This window comes from Staurois parvus, unplaced genomic scaffold, assembly GCF_062004578.1.
Source record: "Staurois parvus isolate SC_StPar_1 unplaced genomic scaffold, SC_StPar_1.0 ptg000359l, whole genome shotgun sequence".
Lineage (NCBI taxonomy): Eukaryota > Metazoa > Chordata > Amphibia > Anura > Ranidae > Staurois > Staurois parvus.
Genome location: NW_028318155.1, coordinates 41,634 through 63,479, shown reverse-complemented (window position 1 = coordinate 63,479; position 21,846 = coordinate 41,634). Strand labels below are relative to the sequence as shown.

Sequence of the window (21,846 nt, the reverse complement as noted above, 5' to 3'; positions counted from 1 at the left end):
AGGACAATTAGAGAGTTGGGCTTCTTGAGAAGATGTTGCTTTGAATTAGACTTTGATGACTTTAACTACATGGAGACAGTGGAGAGCCATTTCTATTGGGTGCTTTGGAGCAGGGCACTAAGAGGAAAGGACTGTCTTCACTGAGATGGTTAACTGATAACACCTAAGGAAGGAAGAATGTTCTTGGGTAAAAGACTACCTTGTCCTTATGAAGAATGAGGAATGGTTCCTTACAAGAGAGCTGCTAACTCTGAGACAAGTATGGCAGATATGATAGCAACCAAGGAGGCCATTGTGCAGAAGAAGTCATCTACAGGAATTTCCCCGATGGGTTCAAAATGTGGTTTCTGCAGGGAAAAGAATACCAGACTGAGGTCCCAAGGAAGCAAGTTTTTGTCAAGGGAGAGAGAGGCCAGAGGTTTTTGGAAAAAGATGGACAAGGCTGAAACCTGTCAGTTTAGAAAGTTTACTATTCAAGACCTGATTGTAGGAAGGCCAAAATATAAGGCACAGAATAACCTTTGGGATTGAAGTGCCTGTGTTTACACCAGGCAAAAAAAGAAAAAAAAAAGATTTTCAGGTATGATAGTAGATCTTCCTAGAAGTGGCTTTTCTTGCTTTTGGTAAAATAGGAATGATGGCCTCAGAGACCCTCTCTGTTCCCTAATACCTGGGCTTCAACAAGCATGCAACTAAAGCAAGTGACTGAGAAGCAGGACGGAGTATAGGGCCCCGAGACTGTAGGTCTCCCCTGTCAGGAAGATGTTAGAGGTCATCTCCTAAGTAGTTTGTCTGTGTACCAGGTTCTTCTGGGCCAATTCAGTGCAGTGAGAATCACCAGTTACTTCTCCTGCTCTATTTTGTGGAGCAGGTGAGGAAGAATGTGCATTGAAGGAAAGCCATAGATTAGTCTGAATTGAGACCAGGGAATTATAAAAGCATCCAATGAGTTTTAGAGGATCCTTGGCCCTGACCACAAACAGAGGTAACTTGCTGTTGAATCTGGAGACCAGGACATCCACATCTGGGTACCCCAAAGCCAACACATCTGGTTGAAGATGTCAGAATGAAGGACCTATTCTCCTTGGACCTGGCAGTGACAGCTGAGGTAATCAATCTTTTGGTTGTCCACTACCAGCATGAAATCGATGGACAGTGCTTCTCTCCATGAGGTGATCTGGCTTGCTTCCTTCAAGGCTATATGACTCCTGGTGCCCCATAACAATTGCTGTAGGCCATATCCATGACATTATGATTGCACTCTGATTGGGTGTCTTTGCAGAAGAGGTATCCATTGGTGCTGAGCCATGCTCATCACTCTGAGCTCAAAAAGCCGGTGGTGTCTATGGCCACAAGTATCAGCTGCTAGCTGTCAGAACAGCCTGGTGGTGGAAAAAGACCAAATTATATACTTAGTCGGAAGAAGCATATAAGATGGTCTTTACTCCCCACCAGGCTGCTTGTTTTACCCTTGCCACAGAAAAGCAATAACTGACCTTGTGGATTCCATGCAAAATTCTGGAATTTGAAGGTATTTGTGTTGGAATTTTAGATTCAGGATATGAGATTTTATGATCAGGATAGGAAGAATATCCCCACTGGGTTTTGGTACTGTGAACAGCTTTGACTAGAATCCTTTGAACCGAGAGGTACTGGAACAAATACTTCCTAGGTCAGGGGATGGTTCTGGATATTCAACAAATCTGACTGTCCTTGGATAGATTTTGGTTGATTTGAGAGAAGTGGTAAGGAGGTAGAGTTTTGTACTTTATTTTTTTATTTTGTACCCCTTTGAAATCACTGACTGAACCCACAGGTATATGATGTCTTTGATCCAGAGATAGGCAATCTTAGGAGTGAATGGTGCCTCCTCATCGGGAAGTCAGCTTTAGGGAAGACCAAGTGGGCCAAGTCTTACACCGAAAGAAATGTCTGAAGAAGCTGAAGCCTGTGCAGAGCACAGAGGTGCTCTGCGTATGAGGAGGTACAGGCTCCTGAGGAAGGAAATTTTGGAACGTTGCTCTGGGAAATAAACATCTTTCCTCTTGTGACAGCTTTGAAGAATCTGTTAAGTACCTCACTCAAGAAATGTCTTCCTTTTAAATGGCATATGTGTGAGGAGTTTTTTTTAAAAGAAGCTTCAGCTGAAAATGCTTTGAGCCACAAGATTCTGTGCATGTGAATGGAAATAAGAGATCTGGAGATTTGTGTCATAACTTGTTCTAGGGTATCCACACAAACAAGCAGAACAGAGGGTAATTGCTCAGTTTAAGTACAGTCCTAGAATACAGGATTCTGTTGGTTTTACATTGTCCTAGCCCAGTTAGCCGAGTTCTCAGACAGAAATTTTCACAAGAGCTGGTTGCAGAGCTGAGCAAAGGAAGCTTGAGAAAGCCAATTGGGCACAGTACATCAGATGGGCAGTAACATCATGCAAGGCAGAGTCATGACACCATCATTTCCTTAACAAGTGGGAGGCACATATACAAACTGTTGTAATTCCTACACCGTTCACCTGATTTGGATGTAAATACCCTCAAATTAAAGCTGACAGTCTGCAGTTAAAGCACATCTTGTTCGATTCATTTCAAATCCATTGTGGTGGTGTATAGAGCCAAAAATATTCGAATTGTGTTGATGTCCCAATATTTATGGACCTGACTGTATATGGTTTTTTGTATATTGTCAGGTGTTTTACACCTCACAGGACTTTATATATTTATTCATGTTTGTTTGCATGATCAGTTCTTAGTTTATGCGTTTTTATTGGGATGCACGTGTGTTTTGTGTTATATGGTGGGAACTGATTTTAGTTCCGGTAGCGCATTGAGTCCTGTTGTGACTTACCTGTTTGATTTGTTGATTGTTTGATTAAAGCACATCTTGTTCGTTTCATTTTAAATCCATTGTGGTGGTGTATAGAGCCAAAAATGTTAGAATTGTGTCGATGTCCCAATATTTATGGACCTGACTATATATATATATATATATATATATATATATATATATATATATGTGTATGTGTGTGTGTGTGTGTGTGTGTGTGTGTGTGTGTGTGTGTGTGTGTGTGTATGTGTATATATATATATATATATATATATATATACACATACACACATATACAGTGGGGATCGAAAGTTTGGGCACCCCAGCTAAAAATTTGTATTAATGTGCATAAAGAAGCCAAGGAAAGATTGAAAAATCTCCAAAAGGCATCAAATTACAGATTAGACATTCTTAGAATATGTCAACAAAAGTTAGATTTTATTTCCATCATTTACACTTTCAAAATAACAGAAAACAAAAAAATGGCCTCTGCAAAAGTTTGGGCACCCTGCAGAATTTATAGCATGCACTGCCCCCTTTGCAAAGCTGAGACCTGCCAGTGTCATGGATTGTTCTCAATCATCGTCTGGGAAGACCAGGTGATGTCAAGCTCAAATGTTTTAAATGCCCAGACTCATCTGACCTTGCCCCAACAATCAGCACCATGGGTTCTTCTAAGCAGTTGTCTAGAAAACTGAAACTGAAATTAGTTGATGCTCACAAAGCTGGAGAAGGCTATAAGAAGATAGAAAAGCGTTTTCAGATGTCAATATCCTCTGTTCGGAATGTAATTAAGAAATGGCAGTCATCAGGAACAGTGGAAGTTAAAGCAAGATCTGGAAGACCAAGAAAAATATCAGATAGAACAGCTCGCAGGATTGTGAGAAAACAATTCAAAACCCACGTTTGACTGCACGATCCCTCCAGAAAGATCTGGCACTGGAGTTGTGGTACACTATTCCACTATAAAGAGATACTTGTACAAATATGGTCTTCATGGAAGAGTCATCAGAAGAAAACCTCTTCTACGTCCTCACCACAAAAATCATCGTTTGAACTTTGCAAATGAACATATAGACAAGCCTGATGCATTTTGGAAACAAGTTCTGTGGACCGATGAGGTTAAAATTGAACTTTTTGGCCGGAATGAGCAAAGGTACGTTTGGAGAAGAAGGGGCACAGAATTTAATGAAAAGAACCTCTGTCCAACTGTTAAGCATGGGGTTGGATCAATCATGCTTTGGGGTTGTGTTGCAGCCAGTGGCACAGGGAACATCTCACGAGTAGAAGGAAAAATGGATTCAATAAAATTTCAGCAAATTTTGGATGGTAACTTGATGCCATCTGTGAAAAAGCTGAAGTTAAAGAGAGGATGGCTTCTACAAATGGATAATGATCCTAAACACACCTCGAAATCTACGGGGGATTACATCAAGAGGCGTAAACTGAAGGTTTTGCCATGGCCTTCACAATCTCCTGACCTCAACATAATTGAAAATCTATGGATAGACCTTAAAAGAGCAGTGCGTGACAGACAGCCCAGAAATCTCAAAGAACTGAAAGACTTTTGTAAGGAAGAATGGGCAAAGATACCTCAAACAAGAATTGAAAGACTCTTGGCTGGCTACAAAAAGCGTTTACAAGCTGTGATACTTGCCAAATGGGGCAGTACAAGATATTAACTCTGCAGGGTGCCCAAACTTTTGCAGACGCCATTTTTTTGTTTTCTGTTATTTTGAAAGTGTAAATGATGGAAATAAAATCTAACTTTTGTTGACATATTATAAGAATGTCTAATCTGTAATTTGATGCCTTTTGGAGATTTTTCCAGCTTTCCTTGGCTTCTTTATGCACATTAATACACATTTTTAGCTGGGGTGCCCAAACTTTCGATCCCCACTGTATATATATATATAAATCTTCAATCAGGATACTTGCTAATCTTGTTGGGAGACTCCTATTTAGAGTCTGCAAGTACCCCTATGCCCTCCGAGGGAGTGGCTTTTAAGCGCCTCTAGTTATGATATAGATATAAACGGCAATACAATATTAGTATGTGATGTTTAGTGTCAATAGACAATTAGTCTAGTAGAGGTTTTTTTCTTTATGATGACTTTATAAATGAATTATAAATTAATATCTTGAAACTGCAATACACACATGTAAATAAACAGCCCCAAGGATAGCCACCACATTATTTTTGCTGTAAATGCCCAAGTGCTCACCCACAAAGAGATCCGTACAAATCCAAAACAGGTATAGAGTACCTGTAAGGTCCAATGGGAATATAGGTTTGAATTATAAAACTAGATACAGGCCTGTCCAGCATTACCTTTATACTATTGGAAAAATACAGTCACAAGTCCAACATAAAGATACTGTATAGCAGCCTGAAGGCTTAATTCACAAAGTGTATGCAAACCTTGAATTTTTTTCTTACAAGGTGTATGGTCCCACTTCCCCTCCCTATTGGCCTTTTAACCCTTTTATAACTAGGGGTCACTGGGACGTGACATAACCAACACGCTGATGCTGTTATAATTAACTTAATTACTCCTTGATTAAATAGCCGTACCTTAAAAATATGTATAAAAATCATTTAAGCACATACATGTTTTTTACTCTGTACAATGTGCTCTATTTTATTACAGGCTGACACAAAATGTTAAAGAACAAAAAAATTACATATACTGTGTATATTTTTTTTACTATCACTCCCTGGCAGAAACATCTTTAAAGCTGCACTCCAGGCAACCTGGGGCACTCTGTAGGGATCTGTGAAAAAGCTGCAGTAAAACACGTTATGTAACACAACAAGCCTCTGCAGGAGCAGAGAAAAAGCTTCCATCTTGTCACAACACCTCACTCTGGAATATGCAATGACAGTACCTAAGAACGAAAACCTGCATCACAACAGGAGTGGCACTGGAAAGTCTACATGAGGAAATCTTTGAGAAGGACCTGAGGCAGCGGTTGGGCGAGGCACGATGAGGCCCATTTTCTCACATTAGAAGTTCAAGTTTAACCTTTAAGTTCCCAGTGGCAAGTTCACCACCACGTACTCCTGCTTTAAAAGGGAAGGTGAACTGGTGGAAGTAAAGAAATAATGTTTATCAAAACTATTCCAGTAGCAGCAGTGGTTTACCCTTAGGGTTTTGGGTGGGACTATTTTTTTTTTATAATTACAGCTTTGCGAAAGTAAAAAAAATGGCATGCATCAACGTCGGCTAGTATAGGGTTTAAAAAAATGTATGCTGATTGTGTGACTTTGGCCTGCAGTGCTGTCTAAAGTGCATAGATGTGTCCAGCCTTACATACCCAACACCTGAAAATATCTTGAGGGTTAAAGAACTAAATATAGTATATTACAGGGCCAGCCCTTTTTTGGCTGTATTTCACTTTAGAGTCACAGGACTATTGTACTTCTGTTACCTAGAGTCAGTTGATAGCAGGCTATCAGCTGATGGGGCAGAGCAGCACCAGGCACAGGAAGTATCTTGACAATATTGTCAGAATTCACCTAACTGCCTCTGCCATTTAGCACACAGCTGAGAGCTGGAGTCAGATTCGCGCAAGCACTCCCCAGCTTGGTGTTCCAGTGAGAGCTGGAGGAGCAAAACACAGGGTGCAGGAACTATCCATCCTGAGCATACCAATAGCTGGCAAATCAGTGGTTATGTGATCAGCTCTCTTAGAGACCGCATGGGACAGCTGCACTGTCACATCAATGCAAAAACAGGAAAGTGTATGTTTGTTACCTCAAAATTCTCCTTTAACCCCCCAACCCTTTAAGAGGATCTAAATGCAAGGAGGTGAAGATGGGCTTACAACGTGTAGGCTTACCTGAATTTTACAGCATTCATCAGAGGTGTGTCACCGTATCTGTCCTTGGCATATACAGTAGCTCCGTTATTAAGCAGATACTGGACCACACTGTAGTGACCTTCACAGCTGGCAACGTGTAATGGTGTTCTGCCATCATAGTCTTCACTGCTCAGATTTCCCCCCTGTTCAAAACAGATATACAAAATTATTTAAGACATTAAACACGAGACCACCACATTAGTAAAATATGTTATTTGAAGACCACTACTCCAGGCTAAGTGAGCTTTATTCACTCACTGCATGAAAGTCAGTGTTACTTACCTCTGCTTCAATGGTCCGACATCCCTCGCTGGCATCTGCTTGGCTTCTTCTGGGTGCCAAGACTGCAGCCATCTTCATTGGCTGATGTGGGATGAAATCACTCCTGTGCATGTGCAGGAGTTCAGTTATCCTGGCACCAAGGATCTGTACCAGAATGTAAACTGAGCTGTGCAGTGTACATTCCAAAGATGACTGCGAGCAGGCAGGTTTTGTTTTTTGCTTTTTTAAATTGCAGAAGAGACATTGCATTTCAAAGACCAATATTAATCTGATAGAAATTTAAACTGTTCTTCCCCACTCACTCTAACCAAAACTAAAAATAAATGGAGAGATGGGTTTGATCCCTAGGGATTTCTGGGTCTTTGATGTACATTACCAAATATATAGGAATATTTCTCTGTTGTGCTGTACCTCCTTCTGTATGGGATACTTGTTGACTATATATGTCTGTGTTTCTTGATATGCTTTAAAACCTAATAAAATCTGATTGTTAAAAAAAATTATAAATGGAGAGATGGAAACTCTTCTCTTACCAGCATTACCAGATAAAGTACAGACCACACAGTTTACCCCTAATGCGAACCTGTGTTTTGCCTATGAAAGATAAAGCAACTAGTGTGTAATAGTGTGCTCACCTTACTTTCATCACTTAAATCCCATATTCACTACCCCTGGAACCTCAACTGTCACTTTGTCAGTTTTATCTTCGAAACTTTGCAAATACTGTATACAACTGGTGTGGAAATCATTCCCATTTACCGTATTTTTCACTCCATAAGAGGTACCTGACCATAAAATGCACCTAGGTTTTAGAGGAGAAAACCAAGAAAAAAAATATTCTGAACCAATGGACTGCAGACACCGTACAGGGGATGACCAGAGACTGCGGACACAGTACAGGGGATGGCCAGAAACTGCGAACACAGTACAGGAGATGGCCAGAGACTGAGGACACAGTACAGGAGATGGCCAGAGACTGCGGACACAGTACAGGAGATGGCCAGAGACTGAGGACACAGTACAGGAGATGGCCAGAGACTGCGGACACAGTACAGGAGATGGCCAGAGACTGCGGACACAGTACAGGAGATGGCCAGAGACTGCGGACACAGTACAGGAGATGGCCAGAGACTGCGGACACAGTACAGGAGATGGCCAGAGACTGCGGACACAGTACAGGAGATGGCCAGAGACTGCGGACACAGTACAGGAGATGGCCAGAGACTGCGGACACAGTACAGGAGATGGCCAGAGACTGCGGACACAGTACAGGAGATGGCCAGAGACTGCGGACACAGTACAGGAGATGGCCAGAGACTGCGGACACAGTACAGGAGATGGCCAGAGACTGCGGACACAGTACAGGAGATGGCCAGAGACTGCGGACACAGTACAGGAGATGGCCAGAGACTGCGGACACAGTACAGGAGATGGCCAGAGACTGCAGACACAGTACAGGAGATGGCCAGAGACTGCGGACACAGTACAGGAGATGGCCAGAGACTGCAGACATAGTACAGAAGACCAGAGACTGCAGACAGTGCAGGGGATGACCAGAGACTACAGACAGTAAAGGAGATTACCAGAGACTGCGGACCTTTGGGGAGGGAGGGGGAGCGGGTACCTGAATTTGACAGGTACCCGCTCCCACTTCCGTGAAGTTTTCCTTCCTCCTTCCCGCGGCGGCTTCTGTGACAGCCGGGTGGCCACTGCGCATGCGCGAGAAGCGCCACGCTTTGTGAATGGCCCGGAGCCTTCTGGGACCTGTCATGTGTCCCAGAAGACACCGGACCATTCACAAAGCGCGGCGCTTCTCGCGCATGCGCAGTGGGCACCCAGCTGTCACAGAAGCCGCCGCGGGAAGACTGCAGCGCTGGAGCGAGGAACTGGTAAGGTCCTGCAGGAGAGAATAGCTGAGCGGCTGGCCCGATATTCTGACATGGTGGCGGCAGAAATACCGGACCGGCCGCTTTACATTCGCTCCGTAAGACGCACTGACATTTTCCCCCTTTTTTGGGGGGAAAAAAGTGCGTCTTATGGAGCGAAAAATACGGTAATAGCATGCAGCATCAGTCCTGAACAAGGAGAGCCCTTTTCTCCCAAAACATGTTGGCTCGATATACTTGTTGCTAGTCTCAATCAATGCCTTTTAATTTACCATCAAACTTGCTTTCTTGTGGACATCGGGCGCGCCTTCTTTATTATTATTCCAAGTCGCATGTGAAAACGACCTTAAGGCTGTACCAGAAAGGCAGCATCCCAAGCGCTAAGAGAGATCACCACCAGTATCCACCATTGGGCATGACCTACTGGAGGGGCATCTCCTTACTCACTAACAAAATCACCCACCCACAACCAGTGACTGATCCAGTCAGTCCAGCGTGGTCTTCGACACAAACAAGGTCCTGATGAGGAAAGCAGCAATAAAGCAAAATTGTATTTAAGGCCTTAGTGACAGTGTGTGAATTAAAATGTAAAAAAAAAAAAAAAGCATAATTTTGAGGGTAGAGTTTCTATTGCAGTCTGTGTCCTTGCTAGGGTGATTTAGTCTCTTTTTGACCTGTAGATTTTCTTGTGAGGGAAAATCCAAAATGTGAGATCTGAGACGTGTGCCAAGTTCCTGGGTCCGCACACTTACTGTGGCCATTATGAGGGGTTCTTAATTTTTTTATTCATATGCAGAAAAATATAACAGCGGGATCTCTTGCTGGAGAATCTAAGCCAAAGGCCAGGCTGACTTAGCCCACCATAACAAAACATTTACATGGACATTTTGAGAGACACTTACCATATCTCTTATTGCTTCCAGTGCATTAATGTCTCCAGTTTTAGCAGCAGCACAAGCCAAAGCTGGCGTCAAGGCATCTCTAACTGCCTCCAATTCCTGTAAATTAGAAATATTAGTACTGAAGTTACACTTAAAAATGCAATGTTCATATCTACATGGATTCTGTCCTCAAAAAGTAAAACATTTATTTTGCTAAGATAAGAGCACAACTAGACTGGCCAAAAAGATTCACAATTTTCTTTCTTTAACTCTGACTAGTAGCAAGCCTTCTCCCATCTAATTTTGGAAGGGTCATTAAAACACAAGAAACATTATTCAAACAATCCCAAACAGAAAACTCCCAATGGAAAATATAATATACAGTAATTATTGGAAATGGAGCACAAACTGGGTGTAGTTTCAACTCAAGTATGCGTTAAAAATAAACAACTAATGGATGTATGAATGCTCAGGGCTTACCTGAGGTTGGGGATTAGAAGTAAGAAAGAAGATTATTGGACTTTCCTAAAAGTATTAGTCTACTGAAGCCTGATATTTCAGTTTTGGTAGATGCTGGATGATCAAAACCATCAGATTTTCTTTCCTCTCTAAGGCTCTGATATTAGGAATTCTACATTTGCAATGCCAGGTCTGCCCACCTGCTACAACAATATACTGCATGGTGGATAGCGGGAAGGGGACAAATGTAGTTAGAAGCAGCCAGAGAGGTAAGAGCTTTATGTAAGATTTCCCAATGAGTTTTTCCATAAGGGACCAGGAGATGAATAAACAGACTCCCCTATTACAAATATTAGTTTTGCCTAGGCAGATCCAAGAGCTTCAGGACTTTGAATGGCAAACACAGATCCAAGTATGCAACTCAGTAGCTCAGACTTTCCCAATCTGTGTGCTTATTCAGCCAACCACGCAATACAGATTTTCAGGGGGAAATAATTTTCTCAGGATTGCAAAGTTGATTCACCTCTACTGACCGAGAACTTGTGATTTACATGCTTGGTCTGGATTAGTGACCTATAATGTTTTTGAAAGGACAGCTAGGCAAATTGTGTTTTTAAATACAGATAAACAATAGTTGCTACTATATTATACTTGGTGCAAGTTTTCTTTTGGAAATGCCCTAGAAGCAAATTCATGAAGGCCGGGTGCAGCAGTACTCTATCAAACATCACTGAAACGGTTTATAGGCCACTGTTGGCCAGCAACTGTTTGGTACAAATAAGAGCTTGAAAATTCTGTTATAAGTTTTTGTCCAAATCTGTGGACCCATAGAGATGTACAACAGTAGGCCCACAAGCTATGCTTTAAGTAGAGTAATCCACATGTAATAGATTTTTTTGATACCCCAACCACAGACAGGGATCACACGATGTCCAGAAGCTTACTTACATACGAGGAATTATAAAAATGTAACTTGAGTTTCCGATGAAAATGTACCTCCTTGCAGCTCACACCAACTGACTTGGCGACCACCTGGATGAATTTGCTGTCTCTTAGAGAGATTTTAGCACCAGTGGCACTGACTGTCATCTCTCCCCGGAGATTTTCATACAGCATCTGCAAAAGGCACAGCAATTATACTGAATAAACGCACATATACTCCCTTATAAATATTTTTATCCATCTAACTACACACTATGAAAATACACAAATGCTAAAGAAAATAGTGTGCTATAAGCTGCACAAAGCACATATGTTTGAGTAATATATTTTCAGTTTATTAGGGTAATGAGAATAGTGTGTCTTAACCAACACCAATCAATAAGCAATCATCTCTCACTGCAGCAGTGTCTGCGAAAGAAACAGCACTTAAATCATATTGTTTGAAACCCTTGCACCAGACCATCACTCTGTGTAAGCTTCTGTTGCCCCAGTGCCCTCACAAGGTACTTGGAATGGACTGATGAACTTGACTGAAATTGGGCGAACTAATGGTTGGATAACCGATGGGATTGCTGAATTTCTGTTTAATGACCATCTCCATATACCAGTGAACTATGGACTACCAAAGATCCCTTAGGGGACTAATCCCCTGAAGTTCAGACCGATTGTTTCTGGCACTGAGGCTATTACCCAACCATTATCCCAGTTTATAGATTCTCATTTGCAACCCCTTGTCAAGAAACTACCAGCCTACATTTGTGATACCAATGACTTTCTAGATTAACTGAGGGCTTTTCCCTCATTTCAGGAAGGATAGAAATTGGCCATGATGGCCATTGCATCTCTTTATACATGCATACCCAATGACACAGGTCTACATGCAGTTGGACATTTCCTGACCAAACGGGGCTCCTCTGTCTTACCAAATGAATATGTAATCGAATGCCTTGTTTTTTTTCTTACTAATAATCATTTCAAATTTGAGGGCAAGACATGCACACAAATCTGAGGTACTGCCATGGGTAGCCTCGGCAGCTCCCTCATTTTCAGACCTGTTTGTGGGTTACTTGGAGGAATGTCACATATACCCATACACTTTGTTCACTGAGCATGTTGGGGGCTGGTTGAGGTATATCGATGACAACTTTCTTATCTGGTCTGGCAGTCATAATGATTTCTATATATTTGTTGGCTTCCTGAATTATGTGTTTCTAGGGATAGTGTTTAACCCTGAAATTTCAGCATGCCAGAACGCTTTTCCTAATGAAATGATCACCAACACCCACAGTACCATTGCTACATCCCTTTATACTAAACCCAAGGATAGAAACACATTATTCCACTTTCATAGTGCACATCCTGCTCAACTACACAGGAACTTGCCCATTTCGCAATTTACAAGCGTTACACACATTTGCTCAAACACTGATGATAGGCAACAACAACTTGAGATAATGTACCAAAAGTATTTAGATCGTGGATACCTGCTCAGGAGCTAGATCGTGCTCTAGCCAAAGCTTTAACCGATTGACCTAGGACTACTAGTCTGATTGATCACCCATTGTTTGTCCATAGGTTTAACCAGGGATTAAACAGGCGGTAGAACGGAATTTCAACATTTTACAGGCAGATGGCACCTTATCACCTAGTATCAAGGTGAAACCCATGATGGTATACAAGCGTGGTAAAACACTAAGGGATCATTTAGTACAGGCCAATCCAATACACAAGTACACTAGAATTCCACCTAGGATATCCCAGAGAAAGGGTTGCTACAAATGTTTCAATTGCAATGTATGCAAGTCACTCATTTGTGGAGAGTTTGACACACATAGAATATGGGACTATTTTAATTGCAACACTGATTTCTGTGTTTACATCCTTAAATGCCTTTGTGCATTAACCTACGTTGGCAAGAAAATAGGTCCATTTAAGAAACTGTTTCAAAAGCACAGAAGCGATATTAGGACCGCCTTGGCAAAAACAGAGATGGGCAAACAGATTGATCTTGGTAAACCAGTAGCTGTGCATTTTGTGACAACTAAACACCAAACTCATGAGCTATGGGGGATGGTGATTAAACATGTCAAACAACCCATCAGGGGAGGTGATCGTAATTGATTACTCGTTCGCCGTGAGGCGTACTGGATATATATACGTTGGACAGTACAACCCGATGGTCTTAACACCAATCTGTCATTTACGTGTTTTCTTGACAGTAGATAATATACATTACTTTTTCAATTTCTCTCCGATACCAGTTTTCCTTTGACCTGGACACGCAAGGTCAACGATGTTTTAGGTTTTGTAGTCAATATTGTGTTTTCACTATGTCTGCCTTTTATTTTTATTTTCCTTTCCTTTTTTTTTCTCTCTACCTACTATATGAATACTGGCCTGACTACACAGCTCCAACCCTGCTCCTTTTTAATCGATCGTGTTCCCTTTTGGGACTGGCGATAATTTCACTTGATGTAGCCGCGTAGGTTGTTTCACCGAGATAAATTCCGGTGAAAGTGTTATGCGAGGCTTTTAGTTCTTAGGGGTTCTCCCCCCCCCCTTTTTCCATTGTTTTGTTGCTTCTATTTTTATCCCCCCAGTCCCCCGTTTTTTGTTTTTTTTCCATACTTTATTTTTGTTTGATAATTTGTGATTTCCTTTTATTTTTTCTTATTCTATTTTCCCATATTTGTTTTCTTTTTTCTTGTTTTGATCTTTTCCTGCTCCTCCTTTTTATGTTTTTGTTTCTTCCTCTTTTTTTCCTTTCCTTTTGTGGTTCTTTTTTCTGTTTGGCCATGGTAATTCTTTCATTTTCACCTTTGGTTTGTTTTCTTTGCTGCACTGTCCCTGGTGTCTATTCAGCTCCGTCTCCGGAGTGGAGCTGGGCTAGTGTGCCCGATCGACAACATATATTAGTACCACAAATGCTGCACTTGTCATAAGGTAATTTTTGGCACATGGAGGTTTATACACAGCACTGAGACTCTTTATAAACATATTTTGTATATTTTGGCGGGATTGTGACATCATGATATGTCAGATAATAGAGGTGGTGAAATGTTCTTGGTTTTGATTGGTGGTTTATGTGTATATTTTCTGTATAGTCACTGTTGCACCCTTATCACATGCCTGTTGAAGTGGTCCTGTTCGGCTCTGAAATGTTGCACTTTTTGTGATGTGATCTTTTTGCAATAAAAATGTTTTTAGACCGTATTGGAGATCCATGGTGTGCTGGCAAATATGTGCGATTGTCTTTTAGAAACGATGGCATGCTGAAGTAACAGCTATGTAAAGTCCAGATCCCTGGTCTTACCTGTTTTTTCTGCTCCAGGCTGAGGTGCGTTTTACCCAAGACGTACGAAAGCTTTGCTAGAGCTGCCTCTGGAGTCAAATCGCACCCTGGAATGACCCCAACCACACTAAGAGCCTGCAAAAAGCAAAATAAAAAAAACCCACAATAAATTAGAAAACTAGAAATTCTTGAAGCACTATGGCTACAGTACAATACAAACAATATATATTTTAAAACATTTTATTTTTATAGGATCAATCGATCCTGCAGCAACATCCTGCAGAGAAATGGAACAATTTATGATTGTACCTTGCCCCAAAGGTACTTACAATCTACAGGTACATAAATTACTTTTCATTTGACTTTAGTGTGATATACACCATCTCCTGAGACACAGCTGGTGGTTTTTATTTATCAAGAGCTGGTGACCCTTCAAGACCTACCCAACATCACTGACTGTATAACAGAGTTTTAATTCTAGAGTACAGTGACCCAGAGTATCAGAATATACTCTAAATTCAGACCTGTACAAGATGGATACTTATTGGTTGCTGTGGGTACTGTGTTTACAGAGATTCAGTGCAGTATTCTGAAACACATCCCAAGGCCTCTATCCCTGTGGTGCAATGTTTATGCATGAGCAACCTCCTATGCATTCTCCTAGCTGTGTGCAAGTACCAGCTTTCAGAAAGTCATGACTTTGAGGACTCCCGCAATGTACCAGAAAGGAGAACATCTGTGAGGAGATAGAAACAAGCAACCAATAGTATCTTCTGTTAAGTGGCTGTGTTGAGCCTTGTTCGCACTGGTGTAAAAAACAGGGATTTGCTTTGTCACTGAATCTTTCCAAATGCCTTGTCAAGCAAAATGCCTGTTTTGTAATATAAAGCATACAAATAAAATTCACAATTTGTGTCATTTTGCATTGCTCACCAGCAACATTTTGAAAAGCTTGCTAAATGCTTCAATTCTCGTCAGCGACATGGCGTCCTAAAACGTACCTTTTAAAGATTCTAAACCGAAACAAAATTTTATATATATACACACACACACACAAATGCGTGCGAACTTGGATGTGGTTGATGCACTTGTTTTCAAGGCAAAGTACATTATCTGAAAGTACAGAAAAGCGGAATTCTGACGTATTTGTAAATTCTCTATCTGATATTACAGTACAGGACACAGGCCTCATTCATAGAGCCTGGGATATAGGCTGGAACATTCAGATGACTGGACACTTGTAAAGCTTTGATGGACATGTGATGCATGACAGAAGCCTGGATGTCCACCAGTAGAACTTGGAGAAGGTATAAACTGAGTACCAGGTGGTGGCCTTTCAAAGTTGGGCAGTAGCTTGATGTCAGAATGTCCAGAAAACACCGATCTGGCACGCAAGAGTGCTGGAGGTGTCTTATACTAGAGTATAAGTTTTCTAATGAGTTCTCTTAACCAACTGGCAAGAATGGATTTTAAGGCAGGATGTCTTTTGTGAAGCACCAACAACATAACCAAGAGAAAAGCTGTCTTTCTTATAGAAGTTGTGGCTTTAATAGCTCTGAAGACATCCAGACAATGAAGAGCGATCTCTTTAGGGTGCTTAGAAGGGCACAAAGAGGTAAGGAGATAGGCCTCCATTGAGGTGGAAGATAGATACCAACTTAGGTAAAAAGTTAGGTCTTTGGTGTAAGACTACTTTGTCTTTGTGAAGGATCAGGAATGGTTCCTTACAAGAGAAAGCTGATAGTTCAGAGACACAGCCACTAAAAAAGCCACTTTGCAAAAATGAATCTATCAGAGAACTCTCTTTAAATGATCTAAGGATGGTGTCTGCCAGGCAAAGAGAACCAAATTATGATCCCAAGGAAGCGCATGGTACTGTAAGGGAGATCTAATCTGAAAAACACCTTGAATAAAAGGTTTTCATCAAGGATAATTTAACCAGAGTTTTTTGAAAAAAGATGGACAAGGGTGAAACCTGTCCCTTAACACCCAAGCGAAACTCTGGTCAAGCCATGATTGTAGAGAGGCCAGAATGCGAGGCAGAGAAATCTTTAGGATTGAAAGGCAGTGTACACATCAGGCAAAGTAGGATTTCCATGTACAAAAGTAGGTTATCAAGCCCAAACCCTGAAAACCAACCCCACATCATAATCCTCCCTCCAGCAAATTTTACACTTGGCACACTGCTGTCAGGCAAGTACCATTCTCCTGGCAATCACCAAACCCAAACACGTCCATCGAATTGACAGATAGAGAAGCGTGATTGGTCACTCCAGAGAACATGTCTCCATTGCTCTGGAGTCCAGTGGCAGCATGCTTTACACCACTGCATCAAACGCTTTGCATTGCACTTGGTGATATAAGGCTTGGATGCAGCTGCTTGGCCATGGAAACTCATTCCATGAAGCTCTCCACGCACTGTTGTGCTAATCTGAAGGCCACACCAAGTTTGGAGGTCTTTAGCTATTGACTCTGCAGACAGTTGCGACTTTGCTCTGTCATTTTACGTGACCTATCACTTCGTGGTTGAGTTGCTGCTGTTCCCAGTTGCTTCCACTTTGTTATAATACCACTAACAGCTGATCGTGGAATATTTAGTAGCAAGGGAATTTCGCAGATGGACTTGTTGCACAGGTGGCAACGTATCACGATAAAAAAGAGCAAACAGGAGGCGCACACCACTAGTGCATTATCCAAGGTTTATTATAGTACAAAAAGGGATGAAAAAATAATCACAAACATAGCATAAATGTACAGCTTAGTAGAATGGTGGCAGGGTGTCTGACTGTCAGTGTGGTTGGCTAGCTGACACGTTTCAGGGATGAGTCCCTTTCCTCAGAGCTGGTGACCGACCTGGTAGTAGGTCATGTTATAAATGGCTATGGCTGAGGCCATGGAGAGCTTCGCTCCTCCCCTTAAGCTCTTTAAAAGGGGGGGGGGGGGGGTAGGAGAACACGAGAATCAAAGTTACACATGAATAACAACTGAATTGCTGATGTGAGCAAAATAAAACTAAAGTGCACATTTCCGTCATTGTTGCAACCAATAGGATGCACACACCACAACTCGAATAAAATAATAAGAATTATTAATAAGAACAATATATTGCGTAATCCCATATGGGAAATCATATATGCAAATGTATGACAATATCTAAAATATATACAGTACGGACTGCATATAAAATCAAAACAAGCAACTAAGGACGTATAAAAACATTTCATCCCCCTAAAAAAGTTTCAAGAATACCATTAGAATAAAATAAAATAGGGATGAGAAAATAAAAAGATGTTTTGAATATTAGAGCCAAAATGAATGAAGTTTGTCTGAATAATATATAAAGAACAATACCTTGTGTCTTGATCAGAAAATAGGGCATCTGTAATGGGGGTGATGTGGTAGTGAGTGTCTGGCAACTGGGAATCTTTGGCTTGGAGGAATGTGTTTTGTGAAATGGGATGTATAAAGCGCTGGAGAGTTTATTCTGTTAACCTATCACTGTATCACACTTGAATTCACTGAGCTCCTGAGAGCAACACATTCTTTCACAAATGTTTGTAGAAGCAGTCTGCATGCCTAGGCGCTTGATTTTATACACTTGTGGCCATGGAGGCGGTTGGAACACCTGAATTCAATGATTTGGAGGGTTGGCCCAATACTTTTGGCAATATAGTGTATGTAAGACTACATGTCCGCCCCCCCCAGCACATATACTTTAACCACTTAAGGACCGCCCACAGTGCATTTACTGCTACAAGGCGGCCCCTGTGCGCAGGATCACGTATATATACGGGATTCCGCATTTACGGGTAGGGGGCGAGCGCAAGCCAACGCGCGCACCCTACCCATGCCGCCGACTGTGGTCCCGGGTGTCAATCTCCGGGTCCCGGCTGGGGATTACCCGCTGGCGCCCGGTGATTACCAGCGATCACCGACAGGGCTGCATTGTTTACCAACAGCCCTCCTCCCTGTCAGTTTGGGCACACTGCTCTGGATGGCTAAGCAGAGCCATCCAGAGCAGTGTGCTTACAGTGAAGCACATTTCCCCCCCCCCCCCAGCCCCCTAGTAAAACACACCCATCACACAGTTAACCCTTTGATTTCCCCTCATGTTAACCCATTCCTGCCAGTGCCATCAGTACAGTGTCAGTGCTTTTTTTCAGCACTGATCACTATATTGGTGTCATTGGGGATGTCAGTGACACCAAGTCAGTTCCCCCCAGTGTCAGAATGCCCGCCACAGTACCGTTATAAGTCGCTGATCGCTGCAATTATTAGTGTGTGTATATATATATAAAATTCCAGTATCTATATCGTCATTTGTAAACGCTATAGATTTCACGTAAGCCAATTAATTTACATGTATTGGGATTTTTTTTTTTTTTTAGCAAAGACATGTCGCAGAATACATTTTGGCCTAAATTTATGACGCAATTTGATTTTTACATTTTTTTTTACTGGACATGTTTTATAGCAAAAAGTCCAAAATATAGTTTATTTCTTGGTGAGATTAGACAAATAATGTAAGGACAGAGGAGATATCTAGAGTCTGATAAACCCAAATTTCTCAAAAAAGAATATATGACAATGCCCATTGAAATTAAAGGGGATATTTGCATTCCTTGTGATAGAATTAAAAGTGATCAAAAAAAAAAAGAAAAGAAAATAAAGTGTAAAAATAATTTAAAAAATCAAAATAACTTAAAAAAAAAAAAACGTGTGTACCTGAGTGTGCGAGCATTGAACCTGTGCCGGTATGTAAGCAGTGGTTGCACCATGCATGTGAGGTATTGCCACGAACGTCAGATCAAGAGCAGTAATTCTAGCACTAGACCTCCTCTGTAAATCTAAAATGGTAGCTTGTAAAGGCTTTTAAAGAGTTTCCTAGGATATTAAAAATGTATGTAGTTTGTCGCCAGTTCACGGGGCATGTGCAGTTTTAGAGCATGTCATGTTTGGTATCTATTTACTCGGCATACCATCATCTTTTATATTTTACCAAATAATTGGCCAATATATTTTGGTGCATTAAAAGTAAAAAGTGTATTCTTTTCAAAAAAAGTTGCGTTTGAAAAATCGCTGCGCGAGTACTATGTGACACAAAAAATTGCAGCACCCACCATTTTATTCAATAGGGTGTCTGCTTTAAAAAATATATATATAATATTTGGGGGTTCAAAGTAATTTCCTAGCAAAAAATATAGATTTTTTTCATATGAACAAAAAGTGTCAGAAAAGGCTTGGTCTTCAGGTGGTTAGAAGAGTGAAAGATATGTGGCGTAAACTTCTAATGCCTCCACCCCCCAAAGGACCCCTTTTTGGAAAGCAGACACCCCAAACTATTTGCTGAGAGGCATGTTGAGTCAATAGAAGAATTTATTTTTTTTACCACAAGTTTTTGGAAAATAACAAAAAAATAAAAAAATTTTTAAACCCAAAATTGTCACATTAATGATTTATTGCTCACATGTGCCATGGGTGTATGTGGAATTACTCACCAAAATACATTCTGCTACTTTTCCCGAGTATGGGGGTACCACATGTGAGATACTTTTTGGCAGTCTAGCCGAGTACAGGACCCCAAAATCCAATAAGCTCCTTTAGGCTTTTAAAGGGCTTTATTTCCTCATTACACTTCCTGACTACCTATCACAGTTTCGGAGGCCCTGAAATGCCAGGATAGCACTAAACCCCCCCCCCCCCCCCCCATGACCCCTTTTCAGAAAGTAGACACCCCAAGGAATTTGATAAGAAGCATGGTAAGTATTTTGCAGATCTCGTTTGTTGCCAAAAGTTTTTGGAAAATGAAGAAAGAAAACAAAACCATATTTTTTCTTTTCTTACATTTCAAAACCTTGTGAGGAAAAATGAGATCTGAAAAATACTCGCCATGCCTCTTTTTAAATTCCTTGGGGTGTAAAATTTCCATTCTGGGGGGGGGGGGGGGGTTGGAGCTATCCTGGCATTTCAGGGCCTCCAAAACTGTGACCAGGCTTTCAAAGTAGTCATTGGGTTTCAGGCTCCTGTATGTGGCTAGGCTCACAAAAAGTCTCACATGTGGTGTCCCCATACTTGGTAGACGTAGCAGAATGTATTTTGGGGTGTAATTCCAGATCTACCCGTGGCTTGTGTGAGAAATATATAAATTTAAATGACAACTTTGCGTAAAAAAAAAAAATCTTCCATGGACTAAACATGCCTCTCAGCAGATAGCTTAGGGTGTCTACTTTCCGAAAAGGGGTAATTTGGGGGTGTTTGTGCTATCCTGGCATTTTAGCACCTCAAGAAATGTGATGGGCAGTCAGAAAGTAAAAGCTTCCATTATCTATACCAGCAATGGGCAAACTATGGCCCGCGGGCCGTATACGGCCCGGCGGACCTTTTAATCCGGCCCGCGGAGCGTGGCAAACATCGGCTGTCAGAATGTGTGTAGGCGGGGCAGCGTGAGGAACGTGAGGGGAGCTAGGCTCCTCTCACAGTCCGCCCTGAAGACCGGAACGGCGCGGGAACACGGCGAGAGGAACGCGCGGAGCAAAGGTAAGTAAATTGACACAGGGCGGACTTGGGGACTTAATATGGGGGATGAATTACTATATGGGGGATGAATTACTATGCTTACTATGGGGGAATATTACTATACTTACTATGGATGACACATACACATCATTCATCTACTCTTGGTCCGGCCCCCGGGTCCAATATATGAACCCATTGCGGCCCTCAAGTCAAAAGGTTTGCCCACCCCTGATCTATACCATAGTTTGTAGATGCTAGAACTTTCACACAAAGCAATAAATATACACGTATTGGGATTTTTTTTTAACCATAAACATGTAGCAGAATACATTTTGGCCCAGTTATGACGCAATTTGAGTTTTCTGGATATTTTTTAATGACAGAAATGAGAAAATATTGTTTTTTTTTTCAAAACCTTTTTTGTTTATAGCGCCAAAAATAAAAAGCAAACAGGTGATCAAATACCACCGAAAGAAAGTTGCATTTGTGTGAAAGGACGTAAATTTCATTTATGCACCATATTGCATGACCGCACAATTGTCAGTTAAACTAGTGCAGCGCTGCATAGAAAAAAAAATGGTCTATGCCACAGGTTGTAGACGCTATAAGTTTCATACAAAGCAATCAATATACACTTAATGGGATTTTTTTTTTTTACCAAAAACATGTAGCAGAATACATTTTGGCCTAAATTTATGACTAACTTTGAGTTTACTATATATATTTTTATAGCTGAAAGTATAAAATATTGTTTTTCTTCAAAATTTTCAGTCTTTTGTTTATAGTGCGAAAAAGAAAAATTGCTGAAAAAAAAGGTGATCAAATACCACTGAAAGAAAGCTCTATTTGTGTGAAAAAAGGACGTAAATTTCCTTTGGGTACAGCATTGCATGACCGC

At 41.2% G+C, this 21,846-nt stretch overlaps 1 protein-coding gene across 2 annotated transcripts in view; it reads right to left on the bottom strand.

Annotated features, from left to right (window-relative positions):
- Positions 1-21,846, bottom strand: part of ASPG (asparaginase) — a 77,519-nt gene that overhangs the window by 19,351 nt on the left and 36,322 nt on the right. Inside the window, exons 6-9 of one of the 2 annotated variants that reach the window (XM_089684846.1) lie at positions 14,454-14,567; positions 11,147-11,314; positions 9,761-9,856; positions 6,670-6,833 (exon numbers count right to left, since the gene is read on the bottom strand). In XM_089684846.1, coding sequence (XP_089540972.1) covers positions 6,670-6,833; positions 9,761-9,856; positions 11,147-11,314; positions 14,454-14,567 — 542 coding nt within the window. The remainder of the gene's footprint in view (positions 1-6,669; positions 6,834-9,760; positions 9,857-11,146; positions 11,315-14,453; positions 14,568-21,846) is intronic. The other variant, XM_089684848.1, reaches the window with a different exon arrangement.